The sequence below is a fragment of the Castor canadensis genome, chromosome 3 (assembly GCF_047511655.1).
Source record: "Castor canadensis chromosome 3, mCasCan1.hap1v2, whole genome shotgun sequence".
NCBI lineage: Eukaryota > Metazoa > Chordata > Mammalia > Rodentia > Castoridae > Castor > Castor canadensis.
This window is the reverse complement of record NC_133388.1, coordinates 29,939,679-29,964,044: the sequence shown is the minus strand read 5'-3', so window position 1 is coordinate 29,964,044 and position 24,366 is coordinate 29,939,679. Positions and strand designations below refer to the sequence as shown.

At 38.1% G+C, this 24,366-nt stretch overlaps 1 protein-coding gene across 8 annotated transcripts in view; it reads right to left on the bottom strand.

Annotated features, from left to right (window-relative positions):
• Positions 1–24,366, bottom strand: part of Vipas39 (VPS33B interacting protein, apical-basolateral polarity regulator, spe-39 homolog) — a 35,221-nt gene that overhangs the window by 3,646 nt on the left and 7,209 nt on the right. For 6 of the 8 annotated variants that reach the window (XM_020162215.2, XM_074067458.1, XM_074067459.1 and 3 more), the window contains 13 exons: positions 23,951–24,097; positions 22,811–22,849; positions 22,390–22,454; positions 20,924–20,980; positions 13,007–13,099; positions 12,533–12,566; positions 11,968–12,070; positions 10,601–10,628; positions 7,113–7,186; positions 5,304–5,379; positions 4,734–4,868; positions 4,088–4,129; positions 3,682–3,771 (listed from right to left, as the gene is read on the bottom strand). In XM_020162215.2, the coding sequence (XP_020017804.1) occupies positions 3,682–3,771; positions 4,088–4,129; positions 4,734–4,868; positions 5,304–5,379; positions 7,113–7,186; positions 10,601–10,628; positions 11,968–12,070; positions 12,533–12,566; positions 13,007–13,099; positions 20,924–20,980; positions 22,390–22,454; positions 22,811–22,849; positions 23,951–24,097 (983 nt within the window). The remainder of the gene's footprint in view (positions 1–3,681; positions 3,772–4,087; positions 4,130–4,733; positions 4,869–5,303; positions 5,380–7,112; positions 7,187–10,600; positions 10,629–11,967; positions 12,071–12,532; positions 12,567–13,006; positions 13,100–20,923; positions 20,981–22,389; positions 22,455–22,810; positions 22,850–23,950; positions 24,098–24,366) is intronic. The other 2 variants (XM_020162217.2, XM_074067460.1) reach the window with 2 other exon arrangements.

Here is a 24,366-nt window from a genome sequence, read left to right as displayed (position 1 = left end):
AAGCTAGCCTGGGTAAAAGTAGCAACAAAACCCTGTCTCAAAGATAAAATAAAAACAAAAGGCTTGCAGTCTTAGCTCAAGTGGTAGAGTGCTTGCCTACCATGTATAAGGCCCAGCACCAAAATTAAATTAAATTAAATTAAAATAATGATTAACAATACTTACAGAATGAATTTATCAGTGTATGTATATGTGTGTATGTGTATATATATATATATATATATAAACGTATATAAATATATAAATGTTGGACTGGCAGAGTGGCTCAAGTGGTAAAGCACCTGCCTACCAAGCATGAGGTACTGAGTTCAAACCCCAGTTCCTCCCCCCTCCCAAAAAATATATATATATAAATGTTCTCTTATATGAAAGCTACACATCAGACTTTTAACAGTGTTTTCCTTCAGGAAGAGAGTGAGCCAGGAGCAAATAGACAATGAAAACAGAATCTATTTTTGATTCTTTTTTATGCAGGGAATTGAACCCAGGGTCTCCCTCTTACCCTTTATATAGTTTTATACAGTGTTTGATTTTTTTTTTTTTTTTGGTGGAACTGGAACTTGAACTCAGGGTCTTACACTTGCTAGGCAGGTGCTCTACTACTAGAGTCACTCCACCAGCCTTTTTTTGTGTTGGGTATTTTCAGGATATGGTCTTGCCCAGGATGGTTTTGAACCAAATCCTCTTGATCTTTGCCTCCTGTCTCTGCTGCATGGAAATTGTTCTTTTTTTCACTTGGCTCACTCCACCACAGGCAAATGATCGACATCTAGAGGCAGCAGGACAGACCGAGGTCTTCCGAAAGCATCCCTGCAAGGCTTCCATTCTCAACATGCCACTAGTGACCACGCTTTTCTACTCCTGATTCTATCACTACACAGAGGCCGAGGTACAGGCAAAATGTGAAAGAAATGCCCCACATGAAGACCATAGTTCACATCCAGTATTTTGATTCACTCTGTTACAGGTGTGAGCCACCTATGCCTGGCTCAAGTGTTTGATTTTGACATATGGATATTTTGCTTTGTTAATTAATTTAATTCATGAATTATCAAGAAGGAAAAACAGAAAATTCTCAAACCCATAATAAAAAACTTGAAATTTAAAATATATTCCAATTTGTATGGAACCATAAGTGACCCAAATAGCCAAAGCAATCTTGAAAAAGAGAAATCAAAAGTTGGAGGCATCACATGTCCTGATTTCAAGTTATATCACAAAGCTATCATAATCAAAACAGTATACTCTTGACATAAAAACAAACACATAGAATGCTGAAACAGAGGAAAAAAACAAGACTAGAAATAAACCTAAGCATATATGGCCAACTAATTTCCCCAAGGGCACCAAGAGGACACAATGAGGGACAGGATAGTTTCTTCAAAAAGTGGTGCTGGGAAAACTGGATCTCCACATGCAAAATAATGATCTTGGACTCCTTATCTTACATCATACACAAAAAATCAACTTAAAATGGATAGAAGACCCAAATATAAGACCTGGAACCATAAAACTCAAAAAAGAAATTATAGGAGAAAAGGCCCTTGACATTGGCCTTGGCAATGAATTTTTGGCTATCATACCTAAAGCTCAGGCTAAAAAAGCAAAAATAAATAAATGGGACGACATCAAACCAAAAAAGCTGCTGCAAAGTAAACAACTAAAAGAAAAAGGCAACCTACAAATTTGGAGAAAATATTTTCAAACTGTATGTCTGGTAAAAGGTTGATATCTAAAATTTATATAAAGAACTCACACAACTCAATAACAGAAAAGCAAATAACCTAATTAAAAAATGAACAAAGCACCTGAACAGACATTTCTCCAAAGACAAAAAATGGTCAACAGGTATATGAAAAGGTGCTCAACATCATTAATCATCAGAAAATGTAAATCATCATTATGAGATATCACCTCATACCTGTTAGGGTGGCTATTATCAAAAAGATAAGAAATAACAAGTGTTGGTGAAGGTATGGAGGAAAAGATACTGTGGTAGGAATACAGATTGGTATAGACATTATGAAAAAGCAAATTCCTAAAGAAATTAAAAATAGAACTATCACATGACCCAGTAATCCCTTCTCTGGGTATATGCTAAAGGAAATAAAACAACAACCTCATAAAAATATCTGCATTCCACATCCATTGTAGTATTATCCACAATAACCAAAATATGAAAAAGTAAGTGTCCATCACTGGAAAAATAGATAAAGAAATTGTGGTATATGCTGGGATTGCAGAGGTCCTTGACCCAAAAGTGCTCAAGAAAGGAATGAACAAGACAGGACATACGAAAGGACTCACTAAGGAAGGGAATGACAAAACACATATTGAGAGGGCCAGCAGGCTGATGACCAACTGGCAAAATTTTATTTTTCTCAGCAAGCTTTATACAAAAGAGGAAAAGACTTAAACATCAAAACACTCTGACCTAGTTACAACCTTTCTGTTTTTGCCATTCTGTATTTTTACTGCCAGTGTCCTTGACTAAGTATAAACTTCTTTTCAGTCCTTCTCACTGTGATAGAGGCATGGTGCACCTGCAGATTCCAACCTTGTTGGAATGCTGCTAAGCCACAGCGATCTTGTCAGACTGTGGCTTTTGGTTCCCAACAGGTATATATATGTACACACACAATGGATTAGTATTCGGCCTTAAGGAGATCTTGCCAATTTTGACACCATGGATAAACCTGGAGAACATTATGCTAATAATCCTAGACATAGAAAGAAAAATACCGCATTACATTACATTAATGTAAGATCTAAAAAATATATCAAATACATAAAATCAGAGAAAGATGGATTCTGAAGGGAGGGGAAATGGAGAGATATGCATGGTTAAGGGGTACAAAGTTGCAGTTCTATAGGATGAATAAAGCATGATATCTGTAGTTAATAATACTGTATAGTGGACATTTGCTAAGAGTGGATTTGGGGGTATTAACACACACACACACACACACACACACAAAATAGGTATAGATGTGAGATGGACAGTAATTAGCTAAACTACAATAATCATTTCACCATGTGTATCAAAATACCATGCTGTACACCTTAAAATGTATGTAACAATTATTTTTTAAATGTGCATTTGTAAATGTCACAATGTACCCTTGCACAGCACAATAAAAATAAAAATTTTTTTCTCTCAAGTAAATAAATAAATGTAATCCAGTAGAGACTACAACCAAATACAATGCAATGTCCTTAACTAAATCCTAACAGCACATAAATACAAAAACAGTTATAAAGATCTAATTAAAATATGGTCTCTCTTCTCTCTCTCCTTATATGTAACAATATATATGGTAAATACACGCAATAATATTATTCTATTATTAAATTTCTTGAGTGAGAATAATATTGTGCTTATGGAGGAGATAAATTCTTAAGTATTTAAGGGAGAACTGTCATAATGGTTCAGAAAAAAATGCATGTATATAGAAAAAGTAAAAGTTAGCTAATATGGCAAAAATGTTAATAAATTAGTGAAGTGGGTAGAGGTGATTAATGGTCACTATACTCTTCTTTCAAGTTTTCTTTAGGCTTAAAATTTTGGAAAATAAAAGGCTGGAGAAAAATGTTAATCAGCAACTAGAACTTTAAAAATGAAATAATGATCCTTCTTTTTCCCAAGGCCTCATCAGCCCAAATCAGTTCTAGGGCACTCACCTTCGTGGTGAAGAGGGCATCCACGTCATGCCAGGCTCGAAGCTTGGCACGAGCAGCCAGGGCTGTCAGCACATACTGTTTGTCTGGGATCTAGAAAGCAGAAACCAGGAAATTAAGGGGAAGTAGAAATGCATCAATAGAGCTGCTTGAGAAAGTTAGAAAAGAACACATATTCTGCCCCATTAAATTAGTAAATTCCTCAGGTCATCAAGAACCCATAACTTATGAACCTCAGCATTGATGTATACCATTCAGTTAAAGTTTTCTCTCACTTTCCACAAATTCATTCCTTTCTACCTTGAACCCTGAATATCAAAGCACTTACAGTACAGGGTTATCAAGCAACATCCACTGCATGTAGTTACACTGACATTACTTTTACAAACACTGACCAACATGTATCTACCTTAAATGTCTTCTTCAGGTTGATAGGACTACTGAATGTCCCCTAGGATGAAAGGAGAGAAGGAACTTTAGTGAGATCACTCAATCTCTCATTTTCTTTTCTTCTACACAGACTTTCTAAATCTTACTCTGTAACCATTTTAAAACTCAAAATTAATTTATGGGAAAAGCTGCATTGAGTCTAATGGGATATCATCACAACCTAGTTTATCAGGAATTGGATTAATAAATATGGTACTTTTTACAATTCTCTGTTAATTTAAGTATGGGGAAAATGTTCACTTGTGATCATTAAATCCAAACTTAAAAAAAAAAAAAAAGGATCCACTGCTACCTGATGTGCAGCTGCTCTCCTCTACATCATGGTAATCCACTGGAAATTATGGGTCTTTGAACACTTTGAACAGACACTGTTATGGGAGCCAGCTCCAGAAACAACATGCTATGCTAGCCGACCAGCCTACTGAAGCCACACAAATCCTTACAAACCTCTTCTTCCCTCTTGGCTCACCATGGCTGAAGGCCAGAAAAGCTTCCAGGTAAATTTCTGAGACCTATAACACACTTACTAGTAACAGAGTGCATCAAAATACTGGATGTGAACTATGGTCTTCATGTGGGGCATTTCTTTCACATTTTGCCTGTACCTCAGCCTCTGTGTAGTGATAGAAACAGGAGTAGAAAAGCGTGGTCACTAGTGGCATGTTGAGAATGGAAGCCTTGCGGGGATGCTTTCGGAAGACCTCGGTCTGTCCTGCTGCCTCTAGATGTCGATCATTTGCCTGTGGTGGAGTGAGCCAAGTGAAAAAAAGAACAATTTCCATGCAGCAGAGGCAGGAGAAAAACCTTACTATTACAGTAGTTGTGTTTCCCTCCCTAGGAATGAAGCAAGAAAGGGAAAAAGAAATTGCCTAGGATACACCGGTAGGGGGAGGCTACTAAATCCATAAAATGACAATGGATTTGGATCAAGAGATTTCAGAAGTGGGATGACATGGAAGTCTAGGATGAAGAACTACAGGTTAACGGCAGGTAAGAAGAAAAAAATGCCTAAGAACAACGGAGGAAGATGGTTAAGGTGTAGAGGGGGGAAGTGAAAGGACTTTAGAGACTATAATAGGGTATGACAAATATGTGCAGAGCAAAGAAGTCTCCTAATGCCCAATAGCATTGAGCCTGGGTACTGAAGCAGAGAACTTAGAGATGAGGAATCTAACCTCAATAATGATCTGACGTTCCAGGAGGGTGTAATGGTCTTGAATGTGTGCAGCATCTTCTGCTGAAAATGGCAAACTGGTAGAGGGCCAGAAGGTTAGTACCACTTTCTCTATGTAAAAAGGAAAACAAATCCAACTAAACCAAATTATCACTGTAACCATAAAACACTCGTGGTGCTTCATAAATCTAATTGTGATTCACCTTTATAGCTGCTCTTAAAAACAGAGGAAGAGAGCAGAAAATAGAGTAAACCTTTGGCTTGGATTTTGTATTTAAGATTTTGCCAATTCAACAGGGATCCTGAAAGTCCATAAAACACATATAGTCATTAATGATTCTGCTGTGTAATGAACAAGAATCCTCTCATTTGGGAGTTGGACATTGAAGAGGGGTCACAAAACTAGAAAGCAAGCCTAGTCAACTGACCATTATCCACATCCCAGGTAAAACTCTGTGGTTCATTCATGTCATTGCTTAACTCTACTTAGGGGGCATATAAACTTATTAGTCACTTTTTATTGCAAAATAATAAAAAGTAAATTAAATAGCATAGCATAATGGTAGCTTTGAAGACTGGCAAAGATTGCAAAGATCTACACAAATGTCAGGGGTCCCATCTTTAAACTATGATTTTCTACATGAAGTTGAGGGACAGTGTCTTACCTAAAACTCATATGGACATCAATGGGTAAGGCCAGGAACAGAAGCCAGATTTTAAGCCCTCAGTTCATAGAGCTATCCTTTAGAAAGTGCTGCCTTATTCTCCTACTCCACTCACTCCAGGAAGAATTCTGAAATTCAATTACACTATCCCAGATAAGTGGGAATCATGGTGAATTTTTATAAGAGATAAAGAGAGACATCAATAGGTTCTAGTTACTTTAGTACTTTTCTCTTTGCTCTACAGAGGTGATACAACACAGCTCAGTATTCAGTAACGTTAAAATCAAGGATTTCTAAACATAAGCAAATTTCTAAATATGAAGCCTGGAAATCGTATCACCTTGGGAATGGCTGAAACAACTGTGAACACTGAAGCTGGAGAAGCATGGACTAACGGGAGACTCTATACCTGTCTTGAATGATACAGAAAAGCAAGTTTCAGCTTAACATAAGGAAGCACTTTCCAAAATAAAGGCTGTCCGATAATAAAGTAAGCTACTTTCAAGAATAGTAAGCATCCCATCAAAGGAGTAATATTTGGAGCTATTCCTTCTTTTTTTTAACAAGGATTTATATTCTGAATGAAAACTTGCACTAGATCAGCAGTTCTTGGGCTTTGGGGTTTCAAAAACCAATTAACTCAAAAAAATACACAAGGTCTATAAGGAATTGACAATTTCCAGAGCTATGGATGCAACTCAGTGGTAAAGTGCTTGCCCAGCATACAAAGGGCACTGGGTTCAATCCCCAGCACTGCAAAATAAACAAACAAGAAAATAATTGCCACAATTTAATTACATAAGGACATAAAAAAATCTACAACCCATTTTACTACTATAAAGGAATGAAATGGGACAAACAAACTCCCATAATAAAAGATAGTCTTTCAAATTAAAAAAATTTAGCTTTAGGAAAAAATTCTCTACACTGTCTTTACTTTTCTCAGTTTATCACCAGTCAGTGAAAACTTTGTTGAGAACTGAATTTGGGAACCACTGAATGAGATGATGAGATGACCTTTAATAATGCCTGTATGATTCATTTGTTAGTCTTTCCCTTCTAGCTATCGATTTCACCCTTTTTTATTCTCTTCACTTTCTGCATAAAAGTATTTATACTTGAAACTATTTTTCTCCCATACCTACCCAATGCAGGTCTTAAGAAATTCTTTTCGTTTCTCGGGGTCCTGAATGTTCAAATGCTCTCGATAATGGGATAGCTACAAAGAACAGAAAAGAGCTTTGAGCCACCTTGTCTCCTTAGAAGAGAGAGGGGGCTGGGGATGTAGTTCAGTTGTGCAGCGCTTGCCTAACATGCATGTGATGCCATGGGTTTGATCCCCAGCACCAGAGAGAAAGGGAGAGGGAGACAGAGCATTAGAGAAAGAGACAGAGAGAGACAGAAAGAGAGAGAGAGAGGAAGACACCCCAAGTGAGCAAGCAAACTGAGGTTAAGTGGCCTTTCCATGCTTTAACAACCAAATTCTTCATTTTTAGAGCTTCCTTCTGGGTGTAAGTGGTTATGTGTATATTGGGAGAGGGAGCAGGGTGAAGTGATTCAAAATCATTAGTAGGTTTATCTCTAACTATACTGTCCAATATAGCAGCCAGCAGCCACATTTAATTATTCAATTTAAATTTAAATTTAAATTTCAGGTCTTTAATTGCAGTAGTCACTTTTTACGTACTCAACAGCTACCGGTGACTAGCATACCAAGCAGTACAAATAGAGACTATTTCCATCACTGTAGGAATTTCTATTAGATAGTGCTGATTTATAAAGAAGAATTAAGTTGATAGCACACCCAATTTTACCCTTTAGCCTCAGTGTTTAACTATTTTGCTAATTTAGGCCTTAGCTTTTTAAAAGCCGAAGAGCTAAACGTTTACTTCAATGTTATTTTTGGCATCCTTAACTATGTATGTGATAAATGGTAGCATGTAAATATTTAACATTTAACAATATCAGTAACATAATGGGTTATGTCATTCTGATTCACTGTTCATAAGTAACTATTTCATATTCAAATAATATGTTCTACATATAACTCTGAAAGAAAATCTCCATCTGTGTTTTCTTATTTTTGAAATTCTTAAAAACAAAACAAACCCTAATGTATGGCTGGGGAGATAGCTCAGTGGTAGAATGCCTGCTTAACATGCACAAAGCCTAAGATTCATTCGCAGCACCACAACAAACTGAGCCTCATGTAGAAATGTCTATGTGGGTTTTTTGTTGTTTGGTGGTACCAGGATTTGAACTCAGGGCCTCGCACTTGGTAGGCAGGCATTCTACCACTTGAGACATTCTGTCAGCTCTTTTTTGTACAGGATATTTTTTAGATAGGGTTTTGAGAACTATTTGCCTGGGGCTGGCTTTGAACTGTGATCCTCCTGATCTCTGCCTCCTGAGAAGTTAAGATGACAGGTGTGAGCCACTGGTGCCCAGCAGAAATGTCTACCTGTTATTAAAAGAGTTCCACAATGCTTCAGTGGCTACCCATATAATCCTAGCTACTTGGGAGGCTAAAATCAGGAGAACTGAGGTTCGAGGCCAGCCCAGGCAAATATTTTGTGAGACTCCTCCATCTCCAAAATAACCAGAGCAAAATGAACTGAAGGTGTGGCTCATATGGTAGACAAAGCACGAAGCCCTGAGTTCTAACCCCAGTCTCACAAAAAAAAAAAAGAGTTAAATGATGCAATAATTAGTGATTATAAGAGCTGTAGTTTTATACATAATTATTAAAAACTTTCCAAGAATTGAAAAATAAAACATTTACAAACAGATTGATATGAAAAATAAAACTGATAGACAAAAATAAATACATGATATGAATATTAAAAGAATGAAAAAAAAACAGTTGCCAGTCACAAAAAGCCAAATATTAAGGTTGACAGAGTGGCTCAAGCAGTAAGAGCGCCTGCCTAGCAAGTGTGAAGACCTGAGTTCAAACCACAGTGCTATCTAAAGGAAAAAAAAAAGAGAGAGAGAATGAAATAGCTTTAGGAAGCACAGAACTTCCTTTTAGAGTCAAGAGATGTATATAAATATAAATAACACAAGATAGAAAAACAGAAATTACATTGTATCACAACATAAACTTTGTAAAATATTTGATATACAATCATTTCAAATATTAAAGAAAGTGACCTTTGGGCTGGAGGTGTAGCTCAAGAGGTTGGACACCTGCCCTAGCAAGTTCAAAGCCCTAAGTTCAGATCCTAGTACTACCTCCCCAAAAAAGAAAGAAAGTAACCTTTAAGATCTGTATTTAGTGCTAGAGATATTAGCTTAGAAGTGGAGTACTTGCCTAGCATGTGAGAAACACTGGGTTCAATCCCCAATATGATTAAAGAAAAAATCTACAGCTAACTTTTAATCAACTCCATTTCAGTCCAAGTCTTTCAAGAAAAAGTCTACTTGGGAAATCTTCATATTCTAGGAAGATAAACTAAAAGTAAACAAATCAGCTCTGCCATATCCAAAGTTTACAAGTCTGTAAAACTCTAAATTTATATACAGCATGTATGATAAGTCAATAAAAACAAGTTACCCAAAACACATTTATTCTCATTAATCAAACTTCAAAATGAAACTTTTCAAGAATGCTCTATAAAGAAAATTCTTTATAGTTTTGAACCTACACAGACTAAAAGCATAAAACAAGAACCTCTTCAAACATTTACTACAGACTGCCAATAATTTTCAGTAGATCAAGATAAAGGATTTTTCAAATTTTCCCATTTTTTGAACTTGTGTATAAGTTCCTTTTAGAAAATATGTTTCTGAAAAACATTTTCCTGAATTATATTCTGTTGTGCAAAGAAAGTTAACAATATTATTTAAAAAATAATTAAATGTGCCTGCTGAATATGTGTATTGATATCATCACAAACATGATAAGTAATAAAGGAGCATCTAAGCTGGTGGAGTGGCTCAAGTGGTAGATTGCCTGCCTAGCAGGCATGAGGCCCTGAGTTCAAACCCCAGCACTGCAATAAATAAATAAATAAATAAAAATAAAAAAGCATCTATGGTACCAGAAAAATTCTTATTCCTGCACTATAATGTCAACTTTTAAAAACGGTTCACTAAAGCTTTAATAATGCCATTTAGTTTTTGGTAAAATTTCAGATTTGTTCTTACACTCAAGGAATTCAGTCTAAAATTGTGAAAACCTGCCAAAAATCAATTTTCACACTTGGCTACTAAGCTCTCAATCAAAATGTGTACTGGGTGCACCACCAGCCTAACTCATCTTTCTTCTTGACCTGTATCTGGTTTATTATTCTCTTAGCATTCACATTTTGTTTAGTGTTAGAAGCCAAAACCCAAAACTCCTACAAACCGGGACTTGAAAACATTTGAGAAACAAAGAAGAAATTGATCAGGCCACTTTCCATTCATTTTCAATAAAACTTATGCATAAGCCTAATCAAACGAGTTTGTAAAAAGAAACAAAATGATACACTATTTGGATTCAGTTTTCATGTTTCCTAGATGCCTCTCTTCTAGATATAATCAATACAAAGGAAAGAAAATAGTTCTAACAATCTGGGATTGTGGAGAATGGGTTTTGGCTGAGATATCTGTTAAACAGGTCCCTAACTGAAACAAAGGCCACACTTACCGCCAGCTCTTCTGTTCTATCTAGGAACCTGGGAAGAAACAGAAGGGAGCAGGGCATTTTTATCTATTGATGTGTTGACAATTAACCTCACAAAACAGGGTGATGGCTCTAGGAGAAACAATTCAAGCTCATTTCTCTTTATCCATCAGGAACCCCTTCAAAATACTTGGTAGTTCACAAATCATTGTTTCTCTGATCTTTTGAGCTGAACTTGAAAAGTAAGGACGAGAAGATACTGCAGGGCACTAAGAGCTTAAAATCTACTCCACCTTACAATAATGTTGTTTCCTTGTTTATTCACTTATTTATTGAAAATTAAAGCACAGTCCTCTGAAACATATTCTATATTACTCTTTATTGTTTTTGAGTACAGAGTACAATGTACTTGGACTCCCCCAAAGGCTTAGATAAGGTCTTAAAGCTCAAGGACTTTTGTCTTCTGGTTCTGCCTTACTCTGAATAGTTATAATTAACAACACTGCTGTGGCCTTGTTGAATGGGAAAGAAAGAAGAAGAGGGAGAGAGAGAAAACAGCCTACCTCCATGAGCAAATTCCTAGCTAACCGCCTATAATCTTGACCCCACCAAGGCAACCTGCTTTCTCCACTAAGTCTCTGGGCAGTTCATCACTGTTCCAGCCACTGAATAGATGGTTACCCTGGCCAAAGAGCCTAAACAGAGGTTCGAACCTCTTCTCTGACACTGAAGGATAAAACATATTCACATTTTAATACAAGGGTGGAAAACAGTCCCCATTAAACCCTAGCAGATACAGTCTACCTTCCATGTATCAGAATCCTACCTAGCGTCATAGGTCCCATTCAAATCCTAATAATTTCTGAGACTCTCCTGTACGTAGACTGAAAAATTAGTTTCTTCTTTTTCTCTTCTACTTTACTTCTCATTGGCATCACTTGGGACTACATAATAAAAGATACCTTTAATCTATGTATTTTATAAGATACTGCTTAATGAATTATTACAACAGATCAGGTATTTTGTTAGGTGCTAGCTCACACACTAACTCTTTCAGTCTTCGTAATGACCCTGTGGGGTAGGTAGCAGTTCCACTTTACATATGGGAAAACTGATGCTTGGAGAAGTTTGGTAATTTGCTCAAGATCTATAAACTAAGTGGTAGAATCTGTATTCAATAAAGGCATGTTTGACATGCCAGAGCCTGGTTCTTTACCACCCTACTATACCTTACTATGGACTGTGGAGTATTGTTTGTTATCCTATAACATTTCTGTATCTTGTCTTTTAAGTGTTTCTAGAAAAGGGACCTATCTTTTATTTCTTTGTATTCCCAAGAAGACTTTGAAAAAATACTTAATAAACTTTATAGACCAGAGAATCAGTCTTACCTGAAGAGATCTAAAAGCAGCTTTTGGTCACCTATTTCCTTAAGGAAGTGAATGAGATGTCTCAGGGCAACCTGTCTCACCTCCAGCTCTCGGAAGAGGATCTCTGTGGCAGTCAGGAAACAGAAGTTAGGTGGAGAAGAGTCAAGCCTATTACTCAGGTGTGAAACTGGCCTCCCTACTCACACATTCCAAATATTATCTCCTCAAACCCAGCAAAAAGATAAGAATGGTTTACTCCCACCTCAACCTCTATGGTCCACAGCAACTCAGAGCCATTGAGTCAGCTGTTCAGTTACCACCAACAGAGTAGGCAATTAGCATGGATTCTTACTTCCACAAATACAGCCATCTGTCTATACAATAGAGAGGGCTTGGTAGTTAACATAGTTACTACTTTAAAAGAGGCCCTCAGTGGTACAAATGTGCTCTGAAGTCCCCAGACCACCTCAGCCGATTCTGAACCAGACTTGATGCTGATGAATTCTGGTATGAAAGCCACAAGCCATCCTCCCCTCAAATGTAGCAGATACCTTGTTGAGTGAAGATTTCCTTCAACCATGCTCACCTTTGCTCAGTGTCCTCTTCAGGAAGATCAGGACCTAAAGGAAAGGGAACAAAGAATGTGCAGCCTTTCAAAGACAGAGCTCTGCCCTGATCTCCTGATGTCTACCAGTGAGGCCAGCAAATCATCAGAAATCTCTGCAGGGAGACAACAGATCTCTCAGTGGGATGGAAGAAAAGGTGATGGACAGTTAGAACTGAGCTGTGTCTTAGGAGTCCACATGCCTATTGGCTGAGAGAGAACTCTCATGTCTCTCCTCCCTCAGATTTTTTTTATATAACATAGAATAGCCAATCTTTTATTGTCTGGTCATGTCCCACCAGCTGAGCCTTGGAGTGTAGACTGCTGAGGATCATATACTTCAAGGGGAAAGCCAGGGTCTTTATTTGACAGTTAACCCAAAATGTTAAAGTCAATTCTGGTTGGATTTTTAGAAACTAATAAAAACAACAAACAACAAGAAGACCCTCCACTCACTGCAGTAATGACATTTCCATCATGCATGCTGACTGCCTCTTCTAGGAGTTGTAGCTTGTCCTGTAAGGAGCGGAATCTTTCTAGTGAGCAGACCTGGCAGAAAAACATAAGGAGTTAGGGTATTAAGAAAGAAGACAGCTTCTTATATTCCTTTGTCACTAGAGAGTAAGGAATGGGTAACAATGAAAGGAAATGTCCCCAAGAACAGCTTGTTTATGCTTACACCATGGTTCCCAGAACCATGTGGTTCCCACCACACCCTCCCTAGTTCAATCTAATGCCCTACAAGATGCTAACATCCTGAAGTCTTGACAAAGTCGACAGAAATAACTTGTTCTTTTTAAAATAAGGTTTGTAATTTAGACAATAAACTCTATCTTTAAGTGTACAGAGTTCAGTGAGTTTTGAAAAGTATAAAACACTCATAAAACTACTACCACAACAAACATATAGAACATTTCCATCACACCAAAATGGTCCCTTTGTTCCCTGACAATCATGCAGCTATCTGTTTTTCGTCACTCTAATTTTGCCTTTCTTAGAATTTCATAAAAATACCATCATGTATGTACTTTTCTTTTCACTCGTGTATCTGAGATTAAACCATGTGTTACCCTGTGTATTACTAGTTTATTCCTACTTATTGCCAAGAGGGTTTCCATTATTTATCCGTTTACCTGATAATAGACATTTGGGTGGTTTAAACTTCGGAAGCTTCCATGGATAGAGCTGCTATGAATAAATACGCATAAATCTTTGTATGTTCATGTGTTGTTTCGTTGTGGTATTTCCATACATGGATATAATGTACTTTGATCAAATTCATCTCTGCTATTGTTTTTTCTTGTCTCCCTGCCCCACTTTATTAGCCTATCTATCTATCACCTGTCTATATTTGGTGGTACTAGAGTATGAATTTAGGGCCTAACACTTACTACATGGGCACTCTATCAACTTAAGCTGCACCCATACCCCAGCCATTTTAGCTATGTTTTCAGTTAAGAGTCTCACTTTTTGACTGGGGCCAGCCTGGAATTGTGACCCTTTCACCTATACTGCACACATAGCTGGGATTACAGAAATGCCCCACCATGCCTGGCTTATTTGTTGAGGTGGGGGTCTTGAAAACTTTTTGCCCAGGATGACCTTAAATCGTGATCTTCCCAATCTCTATCTCCCAAGTAACTAGGATTACAGGTGTGAGCCAACATGCCTATCCTTTGCCAATTTTTAACTGGTTTCATTATTCTATTTTCACACATGCATATAAAGTACTTGGATCATAATTGCCCACATCACCTGTTCCTTTTGCCCGCCAACCTCCTACTGGTTCCCCTCCCCAAACAGTCCCCATTTGATAGTAGTAATTGTTTTTTCTCTTTTTTTTTTTCTTTGAGATAGGGTCTCACTATTTTTCACACATTGGGCCCAGTTCACATTTCTCCTGCCTCAGCCTCCCAATTATACCATGCCTGATATAATTCACACTTTTTGATAACTATAATGTTCACCATCTTCTCAAGTGCTATTGGCTATATGTGTAACTTTTATGTCTGATCAAATTTTGTGCCAATTTTTTATTGGGTCATCTGTCTTATCACTGAGTGATAAGAATTCTTTATAGATTCTAAACAAAAGTCCCTTAAACTATGTGAATTTTTTTCCTACTAATGGCCTTTTTCACATTTTTAACAGTGTTTTTAAAACACCAGAAGTGTTCAATTTTGACAAAATCCATTTTTATCATTTTTCTTATTTTATGGTTCATGCTTTTTGTGTCCTAGGGAATACATTTTTGCCTAACTCAAGGTCACAAGGATTTCATCTATATTTTCTTCTAGAAGGTTTGTAGGCTTAGCACTTACATTCAGGTATACAATCCATTTTTACCTATTAGCTATTATGATGTTAATTCCCCCAAAATTAATCTAAAGATTCAACAAAATTACAATCAAAATCCCACAGCACTTCTGTAGACACTGATAAGCTAATACTACAATCTATACAAAAACATAAAGGATCTGGAATGGTAAGAACAACTTTGGAAGCAAAGAACAAAATTAAAGGCTGAAAACGTCAAAAGAGTTGAAGTTATCCAGGTGATGGTGGCTCACGCTTGTAATCCTAGCTACTCAGGAGGCAGAGATCAGGAGGATCACAGTTCAAAGCCAGCCCACCAGGCAAACAGTTTGTGAGACCCTATCTCACAAACTTTTTGTGGTGTTTTTTATCACCACAAAAAAGGGTTGATGGAGTGGCTCAAGGTATAGGTCTTGAATTCAAACCCTACTACCACAAAAAAAAAAAGAAAGAAAGAAAAAAAAAAAAGAGTTGCAGTTACCTGACTTCAACATTTACAGTATCAAGACTCTGGTTACAATAATCAAGACTCTGGTTATTGACTGGTATTGATAAGGATAGACAAATCAATGAACTAGAATAAAGGTCCAGAAATAGGACTACACGTGTGATCACTTGATCAAAAAAGATTCCAAGTTAATCAGTAAGGACAAATGTTGCTAAAAAAAATGGGAATCTACATAGGAAAAAAAATTAGCAAATGAACTTCAATCCTTATTTCACACCATATATGGATTAGAGCTCTAAAAATACAACCTTTTCTTTTTTTTTGGTATTGGGATTTGAACTCAGGTTCTCACACATGCTAGACAGGTGCCCTACCACCTGAACCACTCCACCAGCCCGCTATTTTCACTTTTTTTTTTATTGTTTTATTATTCATATGTGCATACAAGGCTTGGGTCATTTCTCCCCCATGCCCCCACACCCTCCCTTACCACCCATTCCGCCCCCTCTCTCTCCCCCCCAACCCCTCGATACCCAGCAGAAACTATTTTGCCCTTAACTCTAATTTCGTTGAAGAGACAGTATAAGCAATAATAGGAAGGAACAAGGGTTTTTGCTAGTTGAGATAAGGATAGCTACACAGGGAGTTGACTCACATTAATTTCCTGTGCATGTGTGTTACCTTCTAAGTTAATTCTTCTTGAACTAACCTTTTCTCTAGTTCCTGGTCCCCTTCTCCTATTGGCCTCAGTTGCTTTTAAGGTATCTGCTTTAGTTTCTCTGCGTTGAGGGTAACAAATGCTAGCTAATTTTTTAGGTGTCTTACCTATCCTCATATCTCCCTTGTGTGCTCTCGCCTTTATCTTGTGATCAAAGTTCAATCCCCTTGTTGGGTTTGCCCTTGATCTAATGTCCACATATGAGGGAGAACATACGATTTTTGGTCTTTTGAGCCAGGCTAACCTCACTCAGAATGATGTTCTCCAATCCCATCCATTTACCAGCGAATGGTAACATTTCGTTCTTCTTCATGGCTGCATAAAATTCCATTGTGTATAGATAACACATTTTCTTGATCCATTCATCATTAGTGGGGCATCTTGGCTGTTTCCATAACTTGGCTATTGTGAATAGTGCCACAATAAATATGGGTGTGCAGGTGCCTCTGGAGTAACCTGTGTCACAGTCTTTTGGGTATATCCCCAAGAGTGGTATTGCTGGATCAAATGGTAGATCAATGTTTAGCTTTTTAAGTAGCCTCCAAATTTTTTTCCAGAGTGGTTGTACTAGTTTTAATTTCCCACCAACAGTGTAAGAGGGTTCCTTTTTCCCCGCATCCTCGCCAACACCTGTTGTTCGTGGTGTTGCTAATGATGGCTATTCTAACAGGGGTGAGGTGGAATCTTAGTGTGGTTTTAATTTGCATTTCCTTTATTGATGGTGAGCATTCTTTCATGTGTTTTTTGGCCATTTGAATTTCTTCTTTTGAGAAAGTTCTGTTTAGTTCACTTGCCCATTTCTTTATTGGTTCATTAGTTCTAGGAGAATTTAATTTTTTAAGTTCCCTATATATTCTGGTTATCAGTCCTTTGTCTGATGTATAGCTGGCAAATATTTTCTCCCACTGTGGGTGGTCTCTTCAGTTTAGAGACCATTTCTTTTGATGAACAGAAGCTTTTTAGTTTTATGAAGTCCCATTTATCTATGCTATCTCTTAGTTGCTGTGCTGCTGGGGTTTCATTGAGAAAGTTCTTACCTATACCTACTAACTCCAGAGTATTTCCTACTCTTTCCTGTATCAACTTAAGAGTTTGGGGTCTGATATTAAGATCCTTGATCCATTTTGAGTTAATCTTGGTATAGGGTGATATACATGGATCTAGTTTCAGTTTTTGCAGACTGCTAACCAGTTTTCCCAGCAGTTTTTGTTGAAGAGGCTGCTTTCTCTCCATCGTATATTTTTGGCGCCTTTGTCAAAGACAAGTTGGTTATAGTTGTGTGGCTTCATATGTGGATCCTCTATTCTGTTCCACTGGTCTTCATGTCTGTTTTTGTGCCAGTACCATGCTGTTTTTATTGTTCTTGCTTTGTAATATAGTTTGAAGTCAGGTATCGTGATACCTCCAGCATTGTTTTTTGACTGAGTATTGCCTTGGCTATTCGTGGCCTCTTGTGTTTCCATATAAATTTAACAGATTTTTCAATCTCTTTAATGAATGACATTGGAATTTTTATGAGAATTGCATTAAACATGTAGATTACTTTTGGGAGCATAAACATTTTTACTCTGTTGATTCTACCAATCCATGAGCATGGGAGATCTCTCCACTTTCTATAGTCTTCCTCAATCTCTTTCTTCAGAAGTGTATAGTTTTCCTTGTAGAGATCGTTCACATCTTTTATTAAGTTTACACCTAGGTATTTGATTTTTTTTGAGGCTATTGTAAATGGAATTGTTTTCATACATTCTTTTTCAGTTTGTTCATTATTAGTGTATAGAAATGCTAATGATTTTTCTACGTTGATTTTATATCCTGCTACCTTGCTATAGCTATTGATGGTGTCTAGCAGCTTCTGAGTAGAGTTTTTTGGGTCCTTAAGGAATCGGATCATGTCATCTGCAAATAAGGATATTTTGACAGTTTCTTTACCTATTTGTATTCCTTTTATTCCTTCTTCTTGCCTAATTGCTCTGGCTAGGAATTCCAGTACTATGTTGAATAGGAGTGGAGATAGTGGCATCCTTGTCTGGCTCCTGATTTTAGAGGGAATGGTTTCAGTTTTTCTCCATTAAGTATAATGCTGGCTGTAGGTTTGTCACATATAGCTTTTATAATGTTGAGATACTTTCCTTCTATTCCTAGAGCTTTTATCATGAAATGGGTTGGATCTTATCAAAGGCTTTTTCTGCATCTATTGAGATGATCAGATAGTTTTTGTCTTTCCTTCTGTTAATGTGGCTTATTACGTTTATTGATTTTCATATGTTGAACCACCACTGCATTCCTGGGATGAAGCCTACTTGGTTGTGGTGAATAATCTTTTTGATGTGTTGTTGAATTCGGTTTGCCATTATTTTGTTGAGTATTTCCTTTAATTACCATTTCATCTTCAAGTTCTGAGAGTCTGTCTTCTGTTTTTTCTATTCTGCTGGATTGGCCTTCCGTTTTGTTTTGCAATTCTGGTTCGTTCTTTTTTCTGAGGTTTTCCATATCCTGGGTCGTTTCCTCTTTAATGTTGTCTATTTTTGTCCTGAGTTCATTTATCTGTTTATTAATCGTGTTCTCTGTTTCACTTTTGTGTTTATACAGTGCTTCTATGGTTTCCTTTATTTCTTCTTTTGCTTTTTCAAATTCTCTATTTTTGTTGTCTTGGAATTTCTTGAGTGTCTTCTGTACATTTTGGTTGACCATATCCAGTATCATCTCTATAAAATTCTCATTGATTACCTGTAGTATGTCTTCTTTTAAATTATTCTTGTGGTCTTCATTGGGTTCTTTGGCATAGGTTCTCTTCATTTTGTTGGAGTCTGGATCTGAGTATCTGTTTTCTTCATTTCCCTCTGGTTCCTGTACTAATTTTTTGCTATGGGGAAACTGGTTTCCCTGTTTTTCTGTCTTCCCATCATTGCCCTTGATATTGTTATTATCCCTGTACTGTGTGCAATTAAGTATTTTATGGCTTGTAATAATAGCACTAGTGATATTTAGAATGGAAGGGTGAGAGGCAATGGAAAGCAAAGAAGTTAAAGGAAAAGGGAAAAACAAATAAACAGGGAAAGACAGTGTACTAATCAACCATAAGCTGAAAAGGCATCAGAGAGACAAAGAGAGGATTGAAAATAAAAAATAGAGTAAAGGTAAGAATAAAAATAAAAAAATAAGTAAATGAAAGAAAAAAATATATATATAAAATAAAAAACTAAAAACTAAAAAATAAAAACCTCCAAGTTCAAATGCAATGAAATTTCAGTCTCAATACTTTTGGTGTTCATCCCTCAGCCTGCAATCCTGGAGATGGTGCCTCAGATGTTGTTCTGTAGTTGTCTCATCAAAGGGGAGACATAAAGTAGAACAAAACTGCGCGCACACACACACACACACACACACACACACACACACACAAAGCACACCAAGTGTACCAAGTTCAAATGCAATACAGTTTCAGTAAGTTTTTCAGCATGCAGGTGTAGTTCAGTTGTTTTCTCATCAAAGGTAGGGAGAGAGAAAAAAAATGTCTGGAGACAGGTCTGTGAATGGCTATCTGCAGCTGTGGCTTGCCTGCCCGCTGCTGTCAGCCTGCTGTTGCTGGAGACGTTATTTATGCAGATCTCAGGAGTGAGCTTAACACTCCTCTGGCAACGCAGGCTTTGTTTACTCAGAGTCCTGTGTGCCAGCCGCTGCTACAACCTTTCCCCTTTCCAGCACACTGGGTGAGGTGACACTGCACCCGCTTTCTCAGGCCTACGTATTTATTTACAGTTCACGTGGGAAGTGAGTCTTCCCCCCTCTCCTGTGGAGTTTTCCTCCCACTGCTGCTTTTACAAGCTTTCCCGCTCCTGGTTGCTGGGCACACGCCCCCGCTCCCGCCAGAGCCTCTCCAGAGAGGCCTGGCTTGTTTATTTACAGTTCCTGGAAGGATTCCCCTCCCCCTCTCTTTGGAGCTCAGGGCACCCCACCCTCTTTGCTACGTGTCTTTATTGTTTTTATTGCTTATTACTCAGTTTCTCTTTTTTCCCCAGGTAGGGGTCGGTCTGTCCGGGGGCTATGCTGATCTGGCCCAGGGTTGTCTGTGGGAGTACCATGTACCACTTAGCTCACCTTGTCTGGGTCTTCCCAAGCCGTCTGGGCGCAGGCGACTGGCGGCCCAGGGGCCCTCCTGGTTTCTCTGTTTAACATGAAATGGAGATTCTCTGTGCAGGCTGGAAGTGTGGAGGGGTCAAAGTTTTGCCTCTTCTCAGTGGCCTTGCCTGCAAGGTGTGTCTCCAGCATTTCTCCAAGATTTCACTGTAAGAGGCACACTTTCTGCTTCCTCCCTCTAACCGCCATCTTGGAATCCCTCCTGTCCTCTTTTCTACGGGGCGCATTGCCTTTCTCTGATAGGGACTTGGCGATTTCACATCCATGTGTAAGGTGTGCAGGTGATGTCCAGGAAAAGTGAGGCGCTCGGTGTGTGCAGGAGAAGGGAGTCCAGGAAGACAGATGAGATGTGACCTGGGAGCTTCAGAACACAGCACCCTCCTGGTGGGGAGTCACAGCCTGGGACATGGCAATGGGTATTTCTCACAAGCATCTGGGTGGGTCTCTATTTTCACTCTTAAAATGTACTTTTCCCTCTCAATCACCATTTTCTCTCTACCCTGTCAAAACAACACTTAACCCTGGATAGTCAACATTTTTACGTTACTTTTCAACTTTAGTGGATTTCATTTCTTCCTGAAAATTATTTCCTTTAGCAAATGAGAACTGGAGAGATCAACAAACCTTCCCATGTAAGAACAACCAATCCAGCTTACCAAAGAATCCCACAAGAATTCTCTCTCTAGGCTGGGTGGGTAGCTCAAGTGGCAGAATGCCTACCAAGCAAGGCTTCTCTCTTTTGTGGCCTTACCTTGCCCTTCCGGAGGCGTCGCACAGTGTCACTGAGACTCCAATCGTTGCTGTAATCCTGAAATATCAGCAACACATGAATCCCAGGAAGTTAAGAGATCAGAATTATCAGTGTACCAGCTCCTCACCTCAAACTCAGTCTTTGTCCTTAAGGAGAAAATAGTTTGTGGAAAGAAACTAAAGGGAAATAGAATGGTTTGGTTTTGGGTTTCTGAAGGAATTAGACTAGGGGTAATACAGGTAGGAAGAGATGGATTAAACAGAGATAAATCAATTGACAAAACGAGTAATTCCATGCCTACTGGTTCAGGATTTCAACCCCTAAGTCACATTTTGAGATCCTCATAATTAATACCTTTGGCCAAGAAAAGAAAAGAGAGACATTTGAGACATACTTTTTTTTGGGTCTTAGAATATGATTTCTTCCTTATGAATCAATTTGCTTTCTTATATGCTTCCAATGCACCAATGTAGCTTTCAGACTACAGTGGTTGACCATGGAATTTCAAGGCACAGCCTTCAAAAGGCAACATAATGGGTAAGAAAAGGATGCTAGGTTTGAGTCAGAAATATAGATTCTGAGTACAAGTTCTACCCTTTCCTAGCTGTGAGATCCCAAGCAAGCTGATTATTGTGAAACCAAGTTTTCTTATCTATAAAAGGGGGCTGCATAATGATGTTTTGGTCAGCAATGGACCACATATGCAATGGTGGACCTGTAAGATTATAATGGAGATAAAAAATTCTTATGGCTACTATTTTGTTGTTCTTGTTGGTTTGCTGGGGCTTGTCTGAGACAGGGTTCCACTATGTAGCCATGAATTCATGATCCTCTTGCCTCTGTCTCCCAAGTGCTGAGATTATAGGCATGCATCACCATGCTGGCTTTACCTAATATTTTCACTTTACCTTTTCTATGTTTAGATATACAAATTGTGCAACATGGGTCTACAGTAAGCATTCAGTACAGTAACATGCTGTACAAGATTATGGCCTAAAGACAATAAGCTGTCTCATATAGCTAGGTGTGTAATGGGCTAAACAATCTAGGTTTGTGTAAGTATACCCATGATGTTTGCATAATGATAAAATCACCCAGAAAATTAGAATGTGTCCCTGTCATTAAGTGTCACATGACTATACTATCTACTCAGAGAGTTGGGAAAATTGGGCTGGCAGAGTGGGTCAAGCAACAGAGTGCCTGCCTAGCAAGCATGAGGCCCTGAGTTCAAACCCCAGTGCTGCAAAAAACAAAACACATAATATATAACACTCTTTATTATAGGGCTGGTGGAGTGACTCAAGAGGTAAGAGTACCTGCCTTTCAAGTGTGAGGTCCTAAGTTCAAACCCTAATGCTGCCAAATAATAATAATTCTTAAAGAGTTGGGAAAATTAAGCAAGGTAACATATGTGAAGGCACTTTTTACTGTGTAAAATACCCCACCAGTATTAAGATATAACTTACCCTATACTCCCCCTTGGGCCTCCCCAGCTCTGGAGCATAGCTTTTGACAGGTGTATCTGACAGAGCTGAAAAAGAACAGACAGCTGGTTCAAAAAGGCATCATGAGTCCTGTTTATTGTCACTTTCCTCTACTGCTTCTTTTCACATGCATTTGTTTTAGACTTGTGGCCTCCCAAGGTATCTTTATGGACAAAAGTAGATCTCAGTTCTTCCCCAAGCCAGCATCCCTAAAAGTCTCTTCTTGCCTCTATAACCCGAATGATTTCTACCTTTTAGCATGAGAAAAATTCTTTAGTAATTACAGTAGATTGAGAAGAAAGTTCATTTACTCATCTAATGACATGTCCCCTTGACTCCCCATACTGTACCCCAGATCAGCAACATCTCCCAAAGCAATCAGGAGAAGGGGTCCAATGCCTACCATCAGAAAGAGACTGGAAACTTCCAGGTCTAGTTCTACCTATGGGTAAAGAACACAAAGAGAAGAGGTCAAAAGAGCTCAAGTCAAAGCCACCTAGGCTTGGTTAAGGACACAGGATACATAAAATCTTATTATGCAATACAAGTTTAAAAAAGCTTTTACTTGACTTCAAAATCTAAGGCACTATTAACATCATTTTTTTTTTTTTTTTTTTTTGCAATCAACAAAGCAGAGTTTATTGGGCTGGCTAGCCAGGGTTAACATCATTTTTAAGTGTATAATTCAGTAGCATTAAGTGCATTCACATTGTTGTATAACCACTATCACTGTCCATCCACAAAACTTTTTCATCATCCCAAACTGAGACTCTGTCTTTAAGCAGCAACTAACCATTCCATTCCCAACCTTTGGTCACTCTTCCACTTTCTGTGTCTATGAATCTGCCTGTTCTGGGTACTCATATAAATGGAGTCACACTGTATTTGTCCTTTGTGTCTTTCTTATTTTATTTAGCATAATGTCCTCAAGGTTTATCCACATTGTAGCATGTATAAGAATTTCATACCTTTTTATGGCTGAATAACATTCCACTGCATGCATATACCACATTTTGTTTATCAATTCACCCCTTGGTGAACATATGGGCTGCTTCCATCTTTTGGCTATTGTGGAAAATGCTGCTACATACAGTGTACAAACATCTGTTCAAGTCCGTGCTTTCAATTCTTTTTGGTATCTTCCTAGAAGTGAAGCTACAGGACCATATGATCATTTTATATTTAATTTTTTTGGGAAACTGCCACACTATCTTCCATAGTGACCACATTCCCACCAGCAATGCACAAGGGTTCCCCAAAGCACTACACAAGAGCCATGGAGGAACTTTAATGTAGGCAAATTTCTTCAGTACCTATCACAGGGTAAGTATCAGTTTTACTCATCATATTCTAGAAAGCCATTATAATGCCTATGAATTTCTCTCAGTTCTCCCATCCCTAATTCTCAGCTGCTAGTTCCAATGATAATCCATTATCCTTCAATAATCTTTTCCTTCCAGAGTTAATGAAAATTATAGCCTGAGTGTTTTTCTGAAAAAAAAAAAAAGAAAGACTTTCCTGTCCCTTAACCATCACTCTTTACCTTTAAAGAAGCTGCTCAGGGAGTAGGTAGAAGTTGGTTTGGGTATTTGTGCATAGGAGGAGAAGCTGTTTCGGCCTTTTAGCTGTTCACGTACATCATGGGCTGACCCACTGTTACCAGTAGTCTCTTTGATGGACCATGAGATACCTGCAGGATGGTAGGAACTAAATCAGTAAATCTCATACAACAGAAACCCTTGAAATCCAACATTCAACAAACTCAAAGCTTTTCAATAGAGGCCCTGATCCTTTGGTCAGCATGGGGCAAGGGGAAAACACAGAATCAAATACATTAATCAGCCAGGCGCTGGTGGCTCACCTTAATCCTAGCTACTCAGGAGGCAGAGATCAGGAGGATCATGGTTCAAAGCCAGTCTGGGCAAATAGTTTGTGAGCCCCTACCTCGAAAAAACCCAA